The sequence below is a fragment of the Hippoglossus stenolepis genome, chromosome 8, assembly GCF_022539355.2.
Source record: "Hippoglossus stenolepis isolate QCI-W04-F060 chromosome 8, HSTE1.2, whole genome shotgun sequence".
Taxonomy (NCBI): domain Eukaryota; kingdom Metazoa; phylum Chordata; class Actinopteri; order Pleuronectiformes; family Pleuronectidae; genus Hippoglossus; species Hippoglossus stenolepis.
The window spans coordinates 18,816,696-18,836,183 of record NC_061490.1 but is presented as its reverse complement, the minus strand read 5'-3'; the positions used below and the strand labels follow the sequence as shown (position 1 = coordinate 18,836,183).

General features: G+C 41.6%; 1 protein-coding gene across 3 annotated transcripts; it reads right to left on the bottom strand.

The window, feature by feature from the left end:
- Positions 1 to 239: 239 nt before the first annotated feature.
- Positions 240 to 17,890, bottom strand: znf574 (zinc finger protein 574). 3 transcript variants are annotated; one of them, XM_035163806.2, is made up of 11 exons: positions 17,776 to 17,890; positions 16,067 to 16,138; positions 14,397 to 14,554; positions 8,121 to 9,291; positions 7,817 to 8,031; positions 7,329 to 7,508; positions 7,018 to 7,112; positions 5,130 to 5,224; positions 3,304 to 3,452; positions 2,427 to 2,714; positions 240 to 1,182 (listed from the first exon to the last, which is right to left on the bottom strand). In XM_035163806.2, the coding sequence occupies exons 3-11, from the start codon at positions 14,550 to 14,552 to the stop codon at positions 622 to 624; spliced, it is 2,910 nt and encodes a 969-aa protein (XP_035019697.1). In that variant the 5' UTR covers positions 14,553 to 14,554; positions 16,067 to 16,138; positions 17,776 to 17,890; the 3' UTR covers positions 240 to 621. The 3 variants fall into 3 exon arrangements, with proteins under 3 accessions (XP_035019697.1, XP_035019698.1, XP_035019699.1); XM_035163807.2 differs by lacking the exon at positions 17,776 to 17,890 and adding an exon at positions 17,568 to 17,737; XM_035163808.2 differs by lacking the exon at positions 16,067 to 16,138.
- Between the last annotated feature and the right edge of the window lie 1,598 nt (positions 17,891 to 19,488).

Here is a 19,488-nt window from a genome sequence, read left to right as displayed (position 1 = left end):
TGCGCTTCATTCTGCCTTCCACCAACATTAGCGTGTACGTGACAGTGGAAACTAAGCGATCGGAGAGGCTGCACAGTGACTGGCGCTGAGTGGTCGGTATATTTCTCAGAACTCTTATTGTTTGTCAAAAGGCAGAAGTGGCAATTTACAGCAGGACCAATAAAGTCCGTCTCATCTGATGGGATGGGGCCAATGCCCTTGTGTCATCCACCTTGTTAAATGATGGACGCTCACAGATGTGAAAGCTGAGGCGTTTTATTATAAAGAAAGCAGAAGACGATTCACAGGCCACCACTGGTCTCCCCCTAATAAATAGAGGCTGTAAATACACTTCTATATACAATGCAGGAACAATTTCACAACCTATTTTCAAATCGGTTTGTAGGAACACTGTTTCAACAAGGATGTTAAATTAATTCTATGCTCAAGAAAAGCTGTAAATTGGTTTTACTTCACAAGATGGGACTTTTTTTAAACTGGCTTAGAATCTATCAAACTATGAACACAACATAGTGAATGCATAACCTACAACTACCACACTTTTCACTCCACCAACAATCTATATTCTCAACTAATCTTCCATTCGGTCTTCTCCTGTCCATGATAGTCTCTCATCTGTCTTCATACAGTCTCCTCCACGATGAACTCAATGGTCTGCTGCGGCGACTGGCCCGTCCCCACCATGGTGATTTCATTTCCATCCATGGTGATAGTGGGCAGGATGACAACCTGTGAAGTTCCTGCCATGCCGAGCTGATCAGCCGGGATCATGACCGTCTCGGTTCCTCCTTCGCCCCCCTGCAGTAAGTAGATGGTTTGCACTGAACCAGAATCAACCTCCCCTGTGGCGGCCAGAGAAGAAAGAACCTTGGCCCCCTCCAGCACCTTCTGGACCTGGGCGGCCTCAGCGGCTTGCGCTGCCTCCTCCACGGTTTCCAAAGGCACGTCTCCGTGTTGCCGCATGTGTTTATCCAGGTTTGAGCGAGAGCGGAAGGCAGCTACGCAATGGGGACAGGAATAGGGCTTCTCACCACTGTGGGTGCGGGCGTGCTCAGTGAGACGCGCAGCCACGCTGAAAGTCTTGCCACAAAGCCAGCAGCAGAAAGGCCGCAGGCCACTGTGGATGCGCTCGTGGTCCCGCAGATGGGGCAGCTGGCGGAAACGCTTGCCACATGTGGTGCACTGGTGGAGAGAATTGGGATATGGGAAAAGGGGAAAGTGCAAAAAATATGAGAACGATAAAAGGTTGGCAGGAAAGTGCAGTTTTGTTCACAACAGTGCCAGTGCACAAACTCGACTGCAATTAATATTTTCAGAGACCTCTCTTTATGTTTTTTCTGCAGATGCAGCACTTCGTGCGGGGATAGAGGAAGAGCAGCAGAGAGAAGAGGATATGGGGAAAGACAGAGAGGGGAAAAGATACAGTGCAATAAACAACAATTTGTAAATTGTCAATAAATCTGCCGATGAATTTCAGAAATTAATCGATTGCTTGTCAAGAAAGCATCAGAAAATTGTTTAAATAATGTCCATTACAAAGTCCTTGAGATCAAGTTAAATACTTCAGATGTCATGGCAACTATCATTTACATTTAAGAAGCTGCAACCAAATTTTTGCTTGATAGATGACTTTCAACAAATGATTTTTAAAATACCATTATGTTGATCAACTAATAATCAACAATGGAAAACAAATGAGCAATAAAAACAAAGTGATTTCCAATCAATGTCCTGCAGCCCTGTTTAGTTGTAGTTCATATCTGCCCTCAGATTAGAACAAACAAAGCAGACACTTGATTAAACCTGACACACAACAAAATACTTTGACTCCCAACAGAGATGCTCAGATTGAAAGTGTAATTTCTGCACTTTCTCTGTGAAATAGAGTTTAGTCATATTTACCTTTCCTGTTGAGACTGAACTGACTGTGTTTATGATTTAAATTAAATTCCTTCCTATTACTGCCTCATAGTTTGAGCACCTCTGCTCCTTGAACCTCAATCTTTAGCATGGCTGGCAGATATAGCTCAAAGCAAAGCCACAAACATTAAATCAATTTCTGCAGCCCTACGTGCTGTGATGGGCTTGGGTGGGTCTATAGTTGATGTCCTGCCTCGTCACCAGAGCAGCAGAGAGAGGGAGAGAGTCCGAGAATAGTAACAGGCACAGAGGGGAGCTGACAGGCCCTAACTCAGCCCTGCCATTAATCACAGGTACACAGGGAGGAAAGAAACACCCATAGGACACACACTGCACAAATGGCCATGGTCCGGAACCAGAGAAATGGCCACAGCTATGAACGGGTGTGATCATGGGGGTGTGAGAAAATACAGGTGTTAGCTTGGTGTAAAAAGGACAAAATCCAATTCTGAGGACGGAGGAAAAACTCTCGTTAATGCGAGCACACACACCATCCTGTTTCTTACCTCAAACGGCCTTTCATCAGTGTGTGTCCTCATGTGAACAGTGAAGGTGGAATTGTAGGCAAATTCTTTTTGGCAAATCTGACAGCGGAAGCGGGGTCGGTTTTTGGACTTGCTGAGTGTTCCCTGGAAATGCGCCAGCACATGCTCCTCCAGGGCAAAGTTGGAGGTAAATCGGCGGCGGCAAGGCCTCACTGGGCATTTGAGCGGTGTCTGGCCCGTGTGGGACAACCGATGGAGGTCAAGGCCCTCTTGGGTCATGCAACGGTGACCACATAGGTCACACTCGAGCTGCGGGAGAAATAAAGACAGTAAGAAAAACAGGAAGATGGAGAGTGGAGTGGGGGAGTTAATGAAAGGAGAAAAGGTTGGTGTCTTTATGATCTAATTGTGACGTAACCATAAGGTCGCTGTTGGACTGGAGACCTTTCTTCAACTGGCCACTATCAGTCCAACCACCAACCATTGCTGACATAATCACACTGGTGAGTAATGTTTGATAACCTGTAATCCATGAAAACTGGCGTTTGTTAAAGCACACCTCTTTTTGAAATGAACAAATTGGCAGCGATAACATATTCTATTAAATAGTCAATGTTCATAACCACTCGCTGTGTTTGGTCGATTTCTTAAATTTGATTTATGAATTAAAGTTTGATGAATCACCAATCGATAGCCAACTAAAGATGGCTTAATTGTAATTTATTCACTGCTCTGGTTTGAGAAAGATCAAAATCAGTCCAATCACTCTACTCTACTCGCTTTATTCTCAACAAAACATGTAGTCACGTCATATTTTTCTATCTTTGGCTCTCTAAATTTGAAGTTGAAAAGGAAAACAGGCGTTGAAAACAGAAAAGTGACCATGTGTGTTGCTGACCTGTCCAGTGCAGCGTCCACGGCCCTGACCCCGTCCGCGGCCAGCATTCCTCTCCTCCTCTGTGGTCGGACAACGCTGCAGGTGGATCTCCAGAACCGACTGGTTCACAAACTGGGACAAGCAGTGAGGACACGACGCTGGCTGCTTGTCTGTAAGGGAGCAGAGTCAGGATCGAGACAGATGGTTGTATTATCTCCTCCATTTCACAAGGATTAGAGTTGGAAAAATGAAACAGATCTAAAATGTCTGTCTAAAGATTACTAATCTAACATCACAATACTGAGTGAAGTTAAGAAAGAAAACTTTGACATTTGTGTTCATACAATTTGATCTTGTTCCATCATAAGACAGATGAGTAGCCTTGTTTGCCTTGGCAGAGGTATGAGCTCTACTGAGTTTCATTCTATTTGTTTTTAGAACCAATTTTACCTTAAAAACATGAACACTCACAAAAGTCTGCTGACAAAGGTCTTTAAATGAATCCCAAAAAATTATTCATCATGAAAGATTTCAAAAGCAAAAGTGTGAATCATTTCCTGGTTGTTGCTTTTCAAGAGACATGATTTGCTGTTTTTGTAAAATAATGACTTTTGAAAATGTAACCTTGGGCTCTTGGCAATTTTTATGTTTTTTCACTGTCAATATTATCATTGACAGAAATCAATTATGCATAGATCCACAACTGTTATTTGGAGTTATTATATAATTTGGTTGGTCACATTCTTAGTTAACTGATTAGTTGTTTACTCCATGAGTCATTTTCTTGTCCAACCAACATTTCAAAACCACAAAATATTAACTTTAAAGTGAAATTAAAAAACAACTCTCAACTGTGACCACAGACGCGGCACATGTTGGGTCATTTTTGCTTGAAGGGATTTAAACCATTAATTGTTTGTCCAATAATTTTCTGTCACACTAATCAGTTCATCCATTTATCTTTTCAGCTCTGATCAGCCGGTGGATCAGTTGTATTTTGGCAAAGCAAACCTGGGTCAATCTTGAAAACCTGGCTGGGAAATCGCTGACACTGATGGTTCATCAGTATGTCCAGAGGTCGTCATGCCAACATCCTGCAATCTGCTAACCATCTGTGCCGTCTATCCCAGTGGGGGCGATCCACTCTACTCCCCATTGGGACCCTCTAATTAAACCTTTAATAAAGACAATCTCAGCCTATGGCCCTGGACTGATCAATGGATCAATCTCTTCAATCATCTCTCTCAGAGGAGCCACGTACCTCCGACCCCTGATGCACGCTGACTCTTCAGGCTTAAAGAATGCGGTTGCCGTGCCAACGCCCCCCCCTGATTAAGATGAAGTGTCAACATGTTGACCTAATTCATTTACCTCCACCTTCCTCTTCCATTCCACATGGGAGACAGATCAATGGAAAGTCATTGACCTAATGCATCAGAGGAACAATGTACACATAACTTGGAAGTATGTTTGGAAATAAGCAAGGAAGGCCACCCAGGCGAGCTGGTGACGGCATTTATCGCCAACTTTGCATCAATCAATAGTAGTTCACGGCAGGTTGTTCTGATATGAGCACCATATCTAATTAGTTTCCATAACAATGAGGCAAATGGGATTGCATCAGATTCCTTGATATGTTCATCACAATCTGTAACCTTGAACGCAGTGACACGTTCCTCAGAGAGAAGCAGATGAAAGACACAAAACAAGAAATAGTCACACGGCCAAGGAATGTGACTTAAAAACATCATTCATCCCACATAAGTCTCTTATCTTTAAGTTGCTCCTGCTGAACATCAAAGTACGGGGATGATAGATATATGCCGGGCTGAGCCCTGAAATCTCACCTTGATGAGTGAGCGAGTGCAGATCAAGATCTTTCCTGCGTGTGAAGGCCTGTCCACATTCTGGGCAAGGGAACGGGTGGCTGGTGTGGAACAGTCTATTTAAAACAAATAAAAATACATTTATGCACAAACACAAGAAAGATAATTTAACCATACACCTCTACAAATGCTTTATGCAACTATACATTTATATTTTAAAGCTGAAATTATAATGAAAAACAGGCCCAGATGGAAGAGAAGCAAAAAGCATGCCTCAGAAGTACTCAGGGATTACTGTGGGCGATGTACAATAACATACATATTTAATCAAATGACAATTAAACATAAACCCCAATATACCAAGATTTAAAATGTCCTTAATTAAAGACACATAATAAACCTAAATAAACGGGTGGAAAAAGGTCATGTTTTGGTTTTAAGCTGCTGCCCTGAATGTGACTTGTAGGCGGATTTCTAGAGAATATGTGCTTAGCTGTGCTTCAGGTTAAATAAGGGGTATTAGCTGAGTGTATAAGGGCTGGAGATAAAAGAACAGCAGTAAACTGGGAGGAGTCAGAGTGGAGACTATATTTATCCATTGCATAACGTTACGCTCAATACAACCTTAGGGGAGGAGAGAAGTGTTATGGTGTATTCACCTAATGCTGCATTAGACCTGCTTTCACAGCACGGTGAAAAAAAGAAAACATTGGTTCTTTGGCAGTTTCTAATAATCGGAACAAACACGAATTATGTAGAATGCTTCACTAAATGCTGAATTGTATAGTGTATGTATTATATATCATATCATACTAATACAGGCACTGTTGTAGCAAAATACCTCGTCACACAAGTCACTTAAAGTAAAGCAGAAGGCTAGAGATGATGTGCAAGGACATCTCAAGGCCCGTGTGAGAGTCCAGGCTATTTCTATTCCCTGTTAAATAGACAATTGAAATCAATATTTCAGAGACAGCTGACCCTGAGACAACTGAGAGAATTAAAATTTCTGTCAGGGTTACCTCTACTTCCAGCCAGATGTTCTATAATGAGTAGGGCTGGTGCTGTACGTACAGTATTAGTAGGTAGATAGGTGGGTAGATATACACTGTCTGTACAGTATAAGTACTACACATCGGCTGACACTGACTGGAGCTTAAACAAGTTGTTCATTTTGAGGTTGCAGCTTCTCAAATTTAAAAGACGCTTCTAAATAAACAAAACGAACCTAACTCAAGCCCTTCTACAGCAGATGAGCAACATATGAGCAAACACAATCTCCTCATGAGGACTGTGACATTAAAAACTAATTATCTTTGGAGGTTTTAAAAAAATAAATTCTACGGATGTCTTCTTGTGATGAACATATTCCTCTATTTTCTGACATTTTATAGATAATAAAAAATATAATGGGAAGAATGAACCATAACGTTTTAATGATTCCTGCTTTTTCCTTCTACATCAGAAATGGTCTAACCAGTTAAAGCTTGACCCTGATTATTAACACACATTATCGCTTTCAACTGATGTTTTATTTCGCACCCATGTGTTAACCTTGGTGAACTCGGTAGGACACGACCAGGCTCTTCCAACTTCCTGTGTTGTGATTGTATCTTAATTTCCTGGACCTCTGTCTGTCAATCATATGTAGCTGAGGCTCAAGGGCACCCAGACATCTCAGTTAGTGTGTGTGCTATGCAGCTTAAAGCTCTTGCTCAGTAGTCCGACACGGCTCAGCTACCACAGCTCCTAACAAAGGTGGGTTATCTAAATCCTGCCCGGAGATCTGTTAGGGTTCTGTTATTCTTTTGTATTTACACAACAAAAAGGGCTTGAAATTAAATACTGACAATCGTCTGACAAGTTTATGTCATTTCAACCCACACCAGCTTAAAAATTATGTTATTACTTGTGATCGTTGAGCTGCTCCTCCGTGTTGAACCGTGAGGGGCAGTTAGGACACGAGAAGAGACGAGGAGTGCCCTCGTTGTCCACAGTACACATCTGCATTGAAGGACACAGTCAAGGTCAATACAAAATTCACAGCAGATTATCTAAAAAGACATCATAACTATATGAACATGAAATTCAATGTTGTTAATAAATTATCTTTCTTTCACTTATTTCAGAAGAGCAATGCCAACCAACCAATTGACTTTTTCCCATATAAATATTATATTCATTACAATTGTGCCAAGTACAAAATGGTAGGAAGTGTACCGGTTTTCGTCCACGCCTGCGCCGAAGGTGTGTTGATGTGTGGATGCGTTGGTGTCTCTTTAGGGTGGCTGCCTGGGAGAAGTTTTTGCCACAGCGGTCGCAGCTGTAGGGCTTGTGGCCCGTGTGGCTCATGCTGTGGCGCAGCAGGCTCTGGGAGTTAGTGAAGGCCTTCGAGCACAACTTCAAAACAAGAATAATCAGAATTAGTGCAATGGATATACTTACAGCTCTATTAAGCACCTAGTACATTTTCATATGATTACATTTGATAAATTTGTAACTTTTCAAAGCAATTTCCACTAGGTGCAGAGACACTGGAGAGCCTGTCAAATATAATGAGGTTGGAGGCTGAAACTGTGTCTGCCTCCTCTTCAAAGCATTACATCATCTTGTCAATGTCAACTGCACAACATAAATGACATTTACCTCAAAGCAAATTATCTCTCAGTCTCAAGAAAGGACACATTTTGATTAATTTCGATTGGCACCTTGCACGTGAAGAGCTTTTCTCCAGTGTGGCTGTACACATGTGTGCGGAGGAAGACACGCCGGGTGAAGGTCTTGCCACAGTAAGGGCAAACATGGGGTAATGGTGTCCGGGACCAATCCTGCAGCAGCTTTGCAGGTGGAGGTTGGTTGGTTTTGTCCGAGTCTTCTACAGTGTTGTCCGAGTTATCCTCTTTAACGCCTGAAACCTTGTTTTCTGACAACAACAAAAAAGTGCATCAAGATCAGAGCACCCCACGATAAATGCTGTATGTTTTCAAAATGGGCAAAAGACATTCCACTTACCTTTGACTGCATAACCACCCCTCAGGGTCCTGTAAATGGGCCTACGTCTCTTAGGACTAGGTGAAACAGAATCACCAACAGAGGCAGACGGGGAAAGCAGCCGCTTTGAGGTCTGTGGGGTATCCTGAGTATTAGTTGCGGCTGTTTCATCGCCAGTTTCCGCTCCATCCGCCACCTCTGTCCCTGATGTGAGGCTATGTTCTCTGCGGTGATACAGGTACTTGGTGGTGTTCATGAAGGTAATGCCACAATGGGTGCAACTGTGTAGTGGCCCATTCAGGTTGTGCTTCTGCTTTCGATGGGCAGCCAGTCCTCCCTCATCGCTGAAGCTCTGCCCACACTCAGTGCACAGAAACAACTCAGGCTGAGGGAAAGGGGAGGAGACGCTGGTGGAGGGTAGAGTGACATCTTGCCCCTGCTCATCCGTCCCATTGTTCTGGGTACATATTTCTAGTGTTGGTTTCGCTTCAGGAATTACTATCATCTCTTCCTCACCTTTCTGTTTGTGTTGCTTTCGGTGGTAAAGAAAGAGTGTAGTGTTGAGAAAGCTTTCCCCGCACACAGAGCAGCGGTGGAGAGCTTCCTCAAAGCCGTGTTGGGTCCTGCGGTGGGCCACTAGTTCAGACACCAGGCCAAAGCATGAGCCGCAGTCAACACACAGGAGAACGGGTTCAGGTTTAGGCTTTTTGTTTGCGCCTCTCCTCTTGGGAGACCAATCCTCTACATTAGCGGTCGAAGACGCCGCTTCAGAAGGAGGAGGATCCGAGCTGTGAGCGGTTATCTCTGTAAAAACAGATGTACAGGTCTCTGTGACCTGCTCGATCTCTTCCTGTGATTCTGGTTTTAGGTTGGGAGAAGAACCATCTGGATCTAAATTTAAAGCGGTGCTCTGATCTAGGAAGGTCTCTGCCTCAGGTGTTAAATCAGGTTTTAACTCGGAGGCAGTCTGCTGACATGTCCCTTCTTTACGGTGTTGTTGCCAAAATTCCAGGCTATTGAAAAGCTCATCACAGTCCCCACATTGGTAGAGGATCCTAGGCTGGTCTGCTGTCACTGTTGCATCAGCTGCAGTCTGGCTGAGTTCACTTTTATCAATTTGAACAGAGGATGGTCCTTCTTGGACTTGAATCTGTTGAAGTGAAACTGTCCTTGATACATTTAATAGCTTTTGCTGCAAAGAGAAGGGAGGAAAGAGGAAAAACAGGGATTAGCTTCAATTTCTCTATGCAAAAATAAAACAACTCGGTAATATTAATCAAATACCTGTTAAGTCACTTCCACCTGCTGTGTTTTTCTTTAATTTTATCCTATCTGGCAGATAGGGAATGAGAATTGAGTGCCGGGGTACTGAGGTCAATTAGAGCAGCGTGTGTTTAGAGCCAAGGTTCCTCTGAGAGCTCCCGACTGCCAAGATAAGGCCTCAGACTGGATGATAACTATCAAAGGTTGAATGGGGTTTTACATTTGCTACTTTTATCCATTGGTATGATAAAAATTGAACGTCAAGGTCATGGTATAAGACAACTGAAACTGCATCAGACAACTGTTCAATGGGTTCAACTTGCTCTTGTGCTGTTGCTTTGCAAGCTGTGTTGGAAGGAAATCAAGAGTGGGGGTGGCAACCAAAACAGTTGAACCCAACAAACTTAAGACATTTGAAGGTCAGTCACAGTAAGGGAATACGGTTCGTTCTCAAATGTAGCTAGCACTAAGAAAGAGAGAGAGTTGGACCGTTTAGCAAATCAATCGCTTCTCACTCAGCCGTCAGTAACGGAGAAACTGCGACCACAGATGCCCCACAGCGGGGACAGAAACAAACCAAAAGACATCAGCAAAGATAATTTGATTCGTAAGCCTTGATCACAGTCCGTTGTCTTGTGTGGGAGTCAAAAGATTAAAAACACTCTAGTCATACTTGGATCTATGCTACACTCTACCAGAGTATAAATAACGAGTGATGTAAGCCTGTCACGTTTATATCAAACAATGTAGACACATGTCGACAGTTGTACATATAAATTCTGATTTGAATGGAGCAACTGTAATGTGACCCAATTTCCCCTTGAGGCTCAATTGAGTATTTCTGAAAATAAAATCTGTGATCCGTATCGGCCGATGCTCCTGCTAGCCCCATAAATCCTGCTCGGAGCACCCTTACACAAGACAGTGAAAGTTAAAGAGTGTGGTATTGTCCCGTTTAAGAAGCGGGATTTTTGACATATGTGATGAGTGCACGCGCTTTGTGTTTTTTACTGACTTGACAGCTTTTGTGCAAAGCTCAGACAAAATCCGGCTTCCCGTCTACCCGACACTATCATGACCTCTCTCTGCATTGTTGAGGCTTAAGTGGTAGATAATACCCTACACAAAAAAACACAACCACACACAATGAATAGTTTACACAAGTGCGGCAACAAGGCCCCAACTCTGTCCTGAAAGCTTTGTCTATTCTGCCCATTCCCCACTTTTGTATACAAATTTAAAATCATGAATAAAAAATATGATTAGCTACATTTTTAAAAACTAAGACAACTAAAGGATTTAAGCTTTCAAGCAGGACCTATCATTCATGGAGAGCTTGTAATGCTGCCATATGTGGAGTGCATACTTTTAGTATACTGATAAAGAAATCTGGAGATGTAGCAGCTGAGTCACACATTGGTCCAAAGAGGAAATGAAGGAGTGAATTTGTGAGCACTCTGCTGCAATTTGAGACATAACCAGCCATTGTTTTCCATCAGTGCCACATAATGTCCCAAAAAATCATAATACACTGGCTAATGAAATGGGGATGTTTGCAATAAACCAGCTTATGGCAAAGCAATGGCCCAGAAGCCATATATAAGGGTAATGTTTACCAAGCTGATTCATACAGGAGAAGGCCAATGAGCGATACATCAGGAGAAAAGCTGTCACTGACTGATTTCTCATGTTTCTCTTCTGGCTTGCGACTCAAGATGCAATCAGTCTGTCATGAGAGTCACGGTGCTTTATGGATGGGTGTGGAAGACTGAGAGGGATGATGTCTAGGCACAAGCTCAGACAGCCGTGCCCTACTGCCAGACAGGGGGCAATGACTGCTTTTAACCCGGGGGGCTTTCAGAAGTGGTCATGAGAGAGGCAAAAGAAAATATGTCAAAGTTAAACAGAATAAGTCGCCACATTATTCAACTTTCAAACTCTGCAATTCAGATAGCATCTTCAAAGAGCTCTGAATTAATAGAGCTCAGCATTTCGATGAAATGCATCCCAAAATAATAGATTCCAAAACAGGACACGCATTGTAAGAAAAACACTGAACACGATGCATTATGGAAACATCCACAGGCTTCTCGAATGCACTATGAGTCAAACAATAGAAATGCAAATAGATTAACATACTGAAGTATACATTCAGTAGACAGAGGGAATATGCAGGCAAATGACAAGTTGTAGACCTCACCCAAAAAGGGCAACAGGGTAACCCCATCACAGAGAGACAAAACATTTTTCCTATCCTCATGAAAACAAATTGTTCCCCAGTACTGAAGCATGAGGAACAATCCGGTGATTCAGCTGGATAACATGTAAATGTGGTGTTCTGGACGTCAGTTTACCCTTGGACCTTTATCTGGGGTGTTTCCTACCACTAAAAGACTTAGCCGTAGCATCTAAGCATATGTGTGCAGCACCTAAACCAACAAAACGATTAAAACTATGCTGAGGCTTCTCTACTACCCTGGAGAGAAAGAAACATACTGCAGTGTGTTCCCATTAATTCTCTAGACTGTGGCGGCCAGCCATATTCTAATTTGTTCCACCTCAGTTTCATAATGAACGGGGAAAAAATGTAACACTTCTCATAGTAACATAAAAGATCTCTAACTTGACGTGTTTTGTTCTGTTGCTGCATCACATAGCAGCACTATTTGCCTTATGATGGCTTGCACAATGGTCTTTAACGTTTTTACCATCCATGTCAGACCACATAGTTTCAGCTGAAGTTATGCGCATACCTGCAAGTAGCATTCAAGACTGTTCTCTCTTTCATGCATGAACCTTCACTCTTAAGCCTGTGTGCCTGTCATTCAGAATTTGTTGCTCGCAAGAGAGACCTTCATGAGTACACATACCGCCATAGATTGAATTAATTCTGTGGGAAACGCTGGTACTGGCTTCAGCAAAGGACATTTCTTTTCAGAGACGTTGGTAAAAAACTGGGCATCAATTTAACAGGACTAAAGAATTACATGTTGAACCATTACATTCATTATTTCTTTCTGAATAGATCCAAGTGTTGCATTATGGATTGCTTGTAGCCGTATTATGTTGCTAGGCTACTGAGTTTTTTCAGGTCAGTTTAGTGTCTGTCAAAGCTAATCAGCCTTAAAAGCGTTTGGATAGTCCAGTTTAAAGCGCAGGAGTTTCTGAAGGCGGCTGCAACATGTTCTGCTGCCACAGATCAGATAAATGAATGACGAGTGAACACAAGTTCTTAGGGTCACCTGATGTCTTTTCTGCAAAAATCAACCAAGGAGAAAATCTGAGAAAAAAGCCAGGAATTACACCTGTGATAGATGATGAATTCAAAAAGACCTAATTGTGAGATATGTTCAATTTCAGAGAAAATAACAGTGTGAGAGAGGAATTGACTCACTACACTAACTCAGTCAGCTGATCAGAGGTCACGGTGACAGTGAGCTGTCCAACTGAACAAAGATTTTGGAAAGTAGCCAAACACTGCTATGGTGTCAGATGGTTGTGGGAAGATTAGACAATTGCAGTTCAAAGCCATTCACTGAATTATTTTTTACTAATGTTATTTTGTTTGGCGCACAGTACATTCACTCACAGAAATGTGCTTCAGGACACAGCACTCACTCAGACATGGGAATCTGTTTAGGACTTTGTTCACTTAATTAGTAAAGTGAAGATCACTTTATTGATTGCTGATGTCGGAGTGTAGAGTGACAACAACTAACTGTTGTGTTTTTACAAGAATTATGATAGTGGGAAAAAAAGGAAATTTTCACAATGACGCCAAATCAAAAGGCAGGACTTACTTGTATCTCAGTACATTCATAACAGAGTTCAATCACGTACTATTTTCCTGTGACAGAGATGCCAGTTACACACACTGCGCTCTGCGCCAGAGGAGTTTTGTTAATCTGTTTTTGATAATTAGAATGTCTGGCTACTATTTCCCATTTAAATCAATGTTCACAGCAGCCCCACAGGTGTGTGATGATGTGTGAACCCTCATGCTCTATTGTTTTTTTTCACATGTAAAAATAAACCCCTAGTTATTAAAATTGTTTTGTTGGTGTTGTTTAATCTGTCACAGACACAGTTATTGGTCTGTAAACAAGCATCACCTATTAGTGAGAAAATAAATTTAGAGTCAACATCCAAACAGTGTATATGATATATGCCAGTTGAGAGCTTATTCAAAATATAAAATACACTCTGTCACATACTCTGAAACATAAAGCCAGATTAAAACAGCGTATGATCCACAATCAATCTACTTTTAGCACTGCCACAGTTTTTCCCATTCCACCTGTTTGCCTCACTAGTGACTCATTACTGATAGATGAAGTTCTAATGTGTTATTTTGTCATTACACTAGACAGAAAGTAAGCCCAGGTTGCACTTAGAAAAACACTGATGGCTGCACTTCCACTGTCTACTTAGTGTGATTAGAGTTCTGATAAATGAACAAGTAAGATGAGTTGGTGATCAATATGTGTCTGTATAGGTGGGAGTGCAAATAGGAAAAGGGAAAGATTAAAAGGTGATGTAAAGATTTCCACATCTTAATTAGAAATAGTCTATTTGTTTCCGTTGTTTATATTATCTTTTTAACAAAGTTTTAGTTTGGGTTCCTTACCTGGTAAAATAAAGATTGAAGTGATGCATGTCAGCATAAAAAGTCAGTAACGATCACAGTCTAATCAAAAAGAAACTATATATATATATATATATATATATAAATACACTGCAACACTTTGAAATGCATCAGTAAACTATTACAAACAACTTAATGTTCTGGTGAGTGCTCTGATGAAAATCACCATTACTATGATGAGCAGAAGAACATTGTCAATTTATGACTTATAAATTGTCGTCTCCATTTCATTTCCCATGTATAATTCAGAGGCTTTTATTCAATCACACAGCTGGCCATTTCAGGCCCGACCATCATAATATTGATTTTTTTCCCCCCGCCCAGTTCTATTTTTGGACTCAAAACATACCTGGTAAAAATGAAAGATTGTTGACTGTGCCAGTATTTACCTGAGCCTGTAGCACTGGAATAGTGACAGAGGTGGCTCCAGATGTGTTTGCCTGATCTTCTTCAGGGGTACATGTCAACTGGTGCTTGAGAACCTCTTCCAGAGTGTCGAACTCCTGGTAGCAGGGGAAGCACATGTACACTGACGAAGTCTCCATGGCTGCCAGGGGGGAGGGGAGAAATCAAAAACATTTCATAAGAGACGCAGCAATGCAAATGTGTTTCAGGTAAAAAAGGTGCAACAGTTCACAAAACTTAGCATGCTCTGAATATGAAAGTATGACCACAACGTGAGGCTTATACAGATGCCTTGCCCACCAGTGCATTACATTGAAGTTAGGTTGTGAACATTGCCCTCTCCTGATGAAAAGAAGTGCCTGCATATATTAAGATGACAACAGCTTGGACTCAAGTGCCAGGAGGCTAACTCTGGGGTTGCCAAGATGACTCACCACGCTATGAGCCCGGACAGATTGTAATTTTTGAGCTCATGCTTCTGCTAAAAGTTTTCAACAATCCATCCTACTCACTAGATAAGAATAACCAATCTTACGGCATCATTCACCGGCAAAGCTCTGTTATGAAAGAGGAACCGTACGAATCAAAGAAACATGCATCAGCATATTTGAAAAATATGATAGTAATTACAATTTTAGTTTAGCAGCAATGAATTTAACTTACAGACTAAGGACGGTGATAGTCTACATTTTGCTTATTGTTGAGAAAACCAACAACGCAATGTGAATAAGGCTGTGGAAGGTGGTTTTCTAAGAGTCTGTAGCACTCTGCAACACACTCATTTATTCCTACTTAAGATATAAATGGGTCACATGATTTTTAAAAAGGGCAACTAATATCCTATATTAGCTGATAATGTGTTACCAACAGTGGAGTAAATTGTGTATTTAATGCTTCTTTGCTGCAGATGTGATTTAGAGAGTATTTATAGCAGGACAATTATTGTTGGATCAACCTGAAAAACTACAGTAACCCTATTTGTTGTAATGTATTAACATCTCACTAAGTGCAACAGTGTGACCCCCTGATGTGTTTAATCTGTGTTCGTAGAACAATGAAGGTCTGTGACACAACGGAATACGCTTTACAAGGCTGATGCTTCACAGACATTACTCCTTTGTCAAATCGATTCATTGTAGAGCCGCAACTACCAACTGCTCTCATTATTGATTGATGTGCAGATCACTTATCTGGGTTAATTGTTTTATCCAACATGCTGAAAATAGGGTCATAATTATCCACAGACCCAGGTGACGTCAAAATGTCAATCCAGACTACAAAAATATTCAGTTTACTTTCACTTTCTCGTTATTTAGAATCTGGAAACAGCAATATTTAGTTTTGTATAAAAACTAATAACACAAGTATTCAGTTATAAAAATAGTTTCTGGATTTAGGCTTGGGGTTTTAGAGAGGTTGTGACTCAACTGATGATAATTTTGGAGGATGTAATTGTCCTGTTGAACAGTATTATATTATACAAAGAGACTTAGCCACCCCTGGTTCACATGAATAGGGTTATTATAAATAGAGAGGCCTGTCCGTGTAAGCACTCAACAATTCAACAGCGGCACAAGCTTAAATGTAAAATAGGCATCCAAGTCGAAAAGCTTTTTCAAAAGCAAATCCTGAAAATTACACTCATAACAAATACCTGTCTTATCTGTTAAATCTCTATTGTCATCTTCTGCTGCCAGCAGCACTTTGTCCCCACCAGGTTACAACTCTGTGGAATAAATGCATGATGAGAATGTAATCTAAAAACGGCTGGATTTCCAAAATGCATCATCTATTAATGAAATTCAAAATCTGCCAAAGAATGTGGTCCAGTGGACTACACTGAATAAAAAACAAGTGTTAAACTCCTCGTATCACCGCTCGGAGGTCACACTAAGCCAGATACATTCACAGAAGCATCTCTTCTCTCCGCTCTGGCTCTGAATCCAGACTGTGGTTTTTTTTTTTTGTCCCTAAAATCTGAGCTTTTCCAAAACAGCCGCCCAAAGTGTGAAATCTGAAAACACCAGCTTGGCATTTTAGTGTGTACAGGAAAAACGTGGCTTTGGAGAAACTCCATTATATTGATGACCAAACAGATGGTGGCGGTAGTTAGGCACTTCAATGCTTTATTGGAATAAATCTGGAAATAAAAATAGTGTTCTCATTACTAGGCCATTTCCAGTCAAGAGAATTACCCATTTTGGTATTTTAAGTGAACATAGCCAATTGCTGAAACTCCTGGTGTGGACACATGTCGTTTTAGCACGAGAGCAGCATTAGAGAGTTTAGCTGGATTAATGTGGATGTAGCCTCAGGCCATTTCACTGCTGCTGCTGTGTTTTAAAAGATGAATGTTCCCTGTCACACATTAATCTCTCTGGCTCCACTGGATTAACATGGAGGGCTCTGCTCTTTATTTAACCATCTCTATAATGAATTGCACAATTGCATGTCCATTGACAATAGCTTTTTTAAAATGCCCTGTTAATCACACGACTCGGACAGAGCTGATTGTCATATGCTCATGTTCCATCTCAGGATCCCTCAGCTCAAAGTGCGCTGACCCTGCTCTGTCAAATGGCTGTCAGGTGAAAGCATGACACTGCAAAGTGTGGACGGGTCAGACGAGGCCGAATTACAAACATCCAACCCCAGTCACGATCTGCGTCTACCTGCGAGCACCGGCGGAAGTGACTCCCCTCAAAACAACGTGATTTCTAATTAATATTTCTGCGCCACGAATGTTAATCCATGACATGCAAAATGGAGGATGACCTAACGCTAGCCGGCACACTGTGTTTACTGCAGGGGGGGGCGACCTGACTCATGAGTGGACAAGTGTCATGTTAGTCAGCATCGTCTTCAGCCTCCTCGTCTTTAGCCCGAGGTCTGACCCGCACTGGAATGAACGACAGCTGCTCCGTTAGCCGTTAGCAGCCAGCTAGCTGTTATCTCTGACCATTACAGCCTTGCTAACATAGCCATCTTTTTTTCCTAGCGACAAATGCTAACGTGTCCGCGGCGTGGTAGCTTAGCTCCGTCGCTAGCTCGAAAAGCTAACACAACGACCGTGGGAGCATCCCTCGATTGAAGCCGCCTCCGCCGGGTTAGCTTGTGTCTACACCCGGTTTACCACTTGGGCCAGTCGTGCTTACTTTCTTCTGCCAAGGAGAAGAAGAAGAAAAGACCCAAGAAGGCGGGCGGGATACGCTTCTTCGGTGGTATAATGGCGGCGACAGACTTAAGTTCGTATTATCTGTCTCCCCCCGTTGAAATACTCCATACATTGATACCAGCGTCTCGTGTCTCGAGGAAAACGCCGCATTCGTGTGAAATAAGTGAAATTTAATGAGAAAAACTCACCTCGCGCGGACGTTTGTTCGTTTGAGGAAACAGCAGAACAACTTCTGGGTTTCCTGCATGTTTGGGAGGCCCGCTCTGATTGGCTGCACCGGTCACTTCCTGGACCAATAGGAGTCAAGTACACATTCCACTAGAGGAGTTTGTACCGGAAAAACGCGCGAGAGCTGCAGCAGTGAGATCAGAAAGTAAAACTACAATACTGTGTGTTTTTATACTTTACTGTCATAATAAACTGCAGCAGTGAGATCAGAACGTAAATCTGTAATACTGTGTGTTTTTATACTTTACTGTCATAATAAACTGCAGCAGTGAGATCAGACAGTAAAACTGTAGTACTGTGTGTTTTTATACTTTACTGTCATAATAAACTGCAGCAGTGAGATCAGAACGTAAATCTGTAATACTGTGTGTTTTTATACTTTACTGTCATAATAAACTACAGCAGTGAGATCAGAAAGTAAAACTACAATACTGTGTGTTTTTATACTTTACTGTCATAATAAACTGCAGCAGTGAGATCAGAAAGTAAAACTGCAATACTGTGTGTTTTTATACTTTACTGTCATAATAAACTGCAGCAGTGAGATCAGAACGTAAAACTGTAATACTGTGTGTTTTTACACTTTACTGTCATAATAAACTGCAGCAGTGAGATCAGAACGTAAATCTGTAATACTGTGTGTTTTTATACTTTACTGTCATAATAAACTGCAGCAGTGAGGTCAGAACGTAAAACTGTAATACCTTGTGTTTTTATACTTTCCGATAATAAACTACAGCAGTGAGGTCCGAACGTAAAACTGTAATACTGTGTTTCTATATTTTACTGTAATAATAAACTGCAGCAGTGAGATCAGACAGTAAAACTGTAGTACTGTGTGTTTTTATACTTTACTGTCATAATAAACAGCAGCAGTGAGATCAGAACGTAAAACTGTAATACTGTGTGTTTTTATACTTTACTGTCATAATAAACTGCAGCAGTGAGGTCAGAACGTAAAACTGTAATACCTTGTGTTTTTATACTTTCCGATAATAATAAACTACAGCAGTGAGGTCCGAACGTAAAACTGTAATACTGTGTTTTTATATTTTACTGTAATAATAAACTGCAGCAGTGAGATTAGAACGTAAAACTGTAATACTGTGTGTTTTTATAGGATGTTACAAGAAAGATATGTAACAGTTTATTAGGCCTATTTGTACTGTTTTTGAACCATTATTCTTCTTTCAGCCACATTTTATGCCACAAAGACATTTTCAGCAGGACTCTCAGCTTGACTTCAGAATGGAGTTTCAGTTTTTGAAGTGTCCCATATGACTTCCCTTGAATACCCATCTACAAAGTATAACTCCTATCAGATGTCTGAGAACAGGCGGCTGAATGGTGCTTCTCCATTGTGCCACCACCAACTATTATATTCAGAGGTCAGTGCAAGTATAGACTGGCCCACCCCACTCATTTCTGAGAATTACAAAGTGCCCGGCTGTGCCCCACTGACTCATTGGAAAGATGAGCGGCTCCTCCAGACTGCTTAACGTGACTCCAAATGGTATTAAAGAGCCGGCCGGGCGTTCAGCCAGAGGGGCCGCAGCCACTCAAGCTCCACAGAAAGTGTACAATCTGAAAACACAGCGGAATAACATTACTCAACCTTGACATATCATATCACCATGATGAAGTCCTCGCAGACATGTTCTTCATTGAAGGTT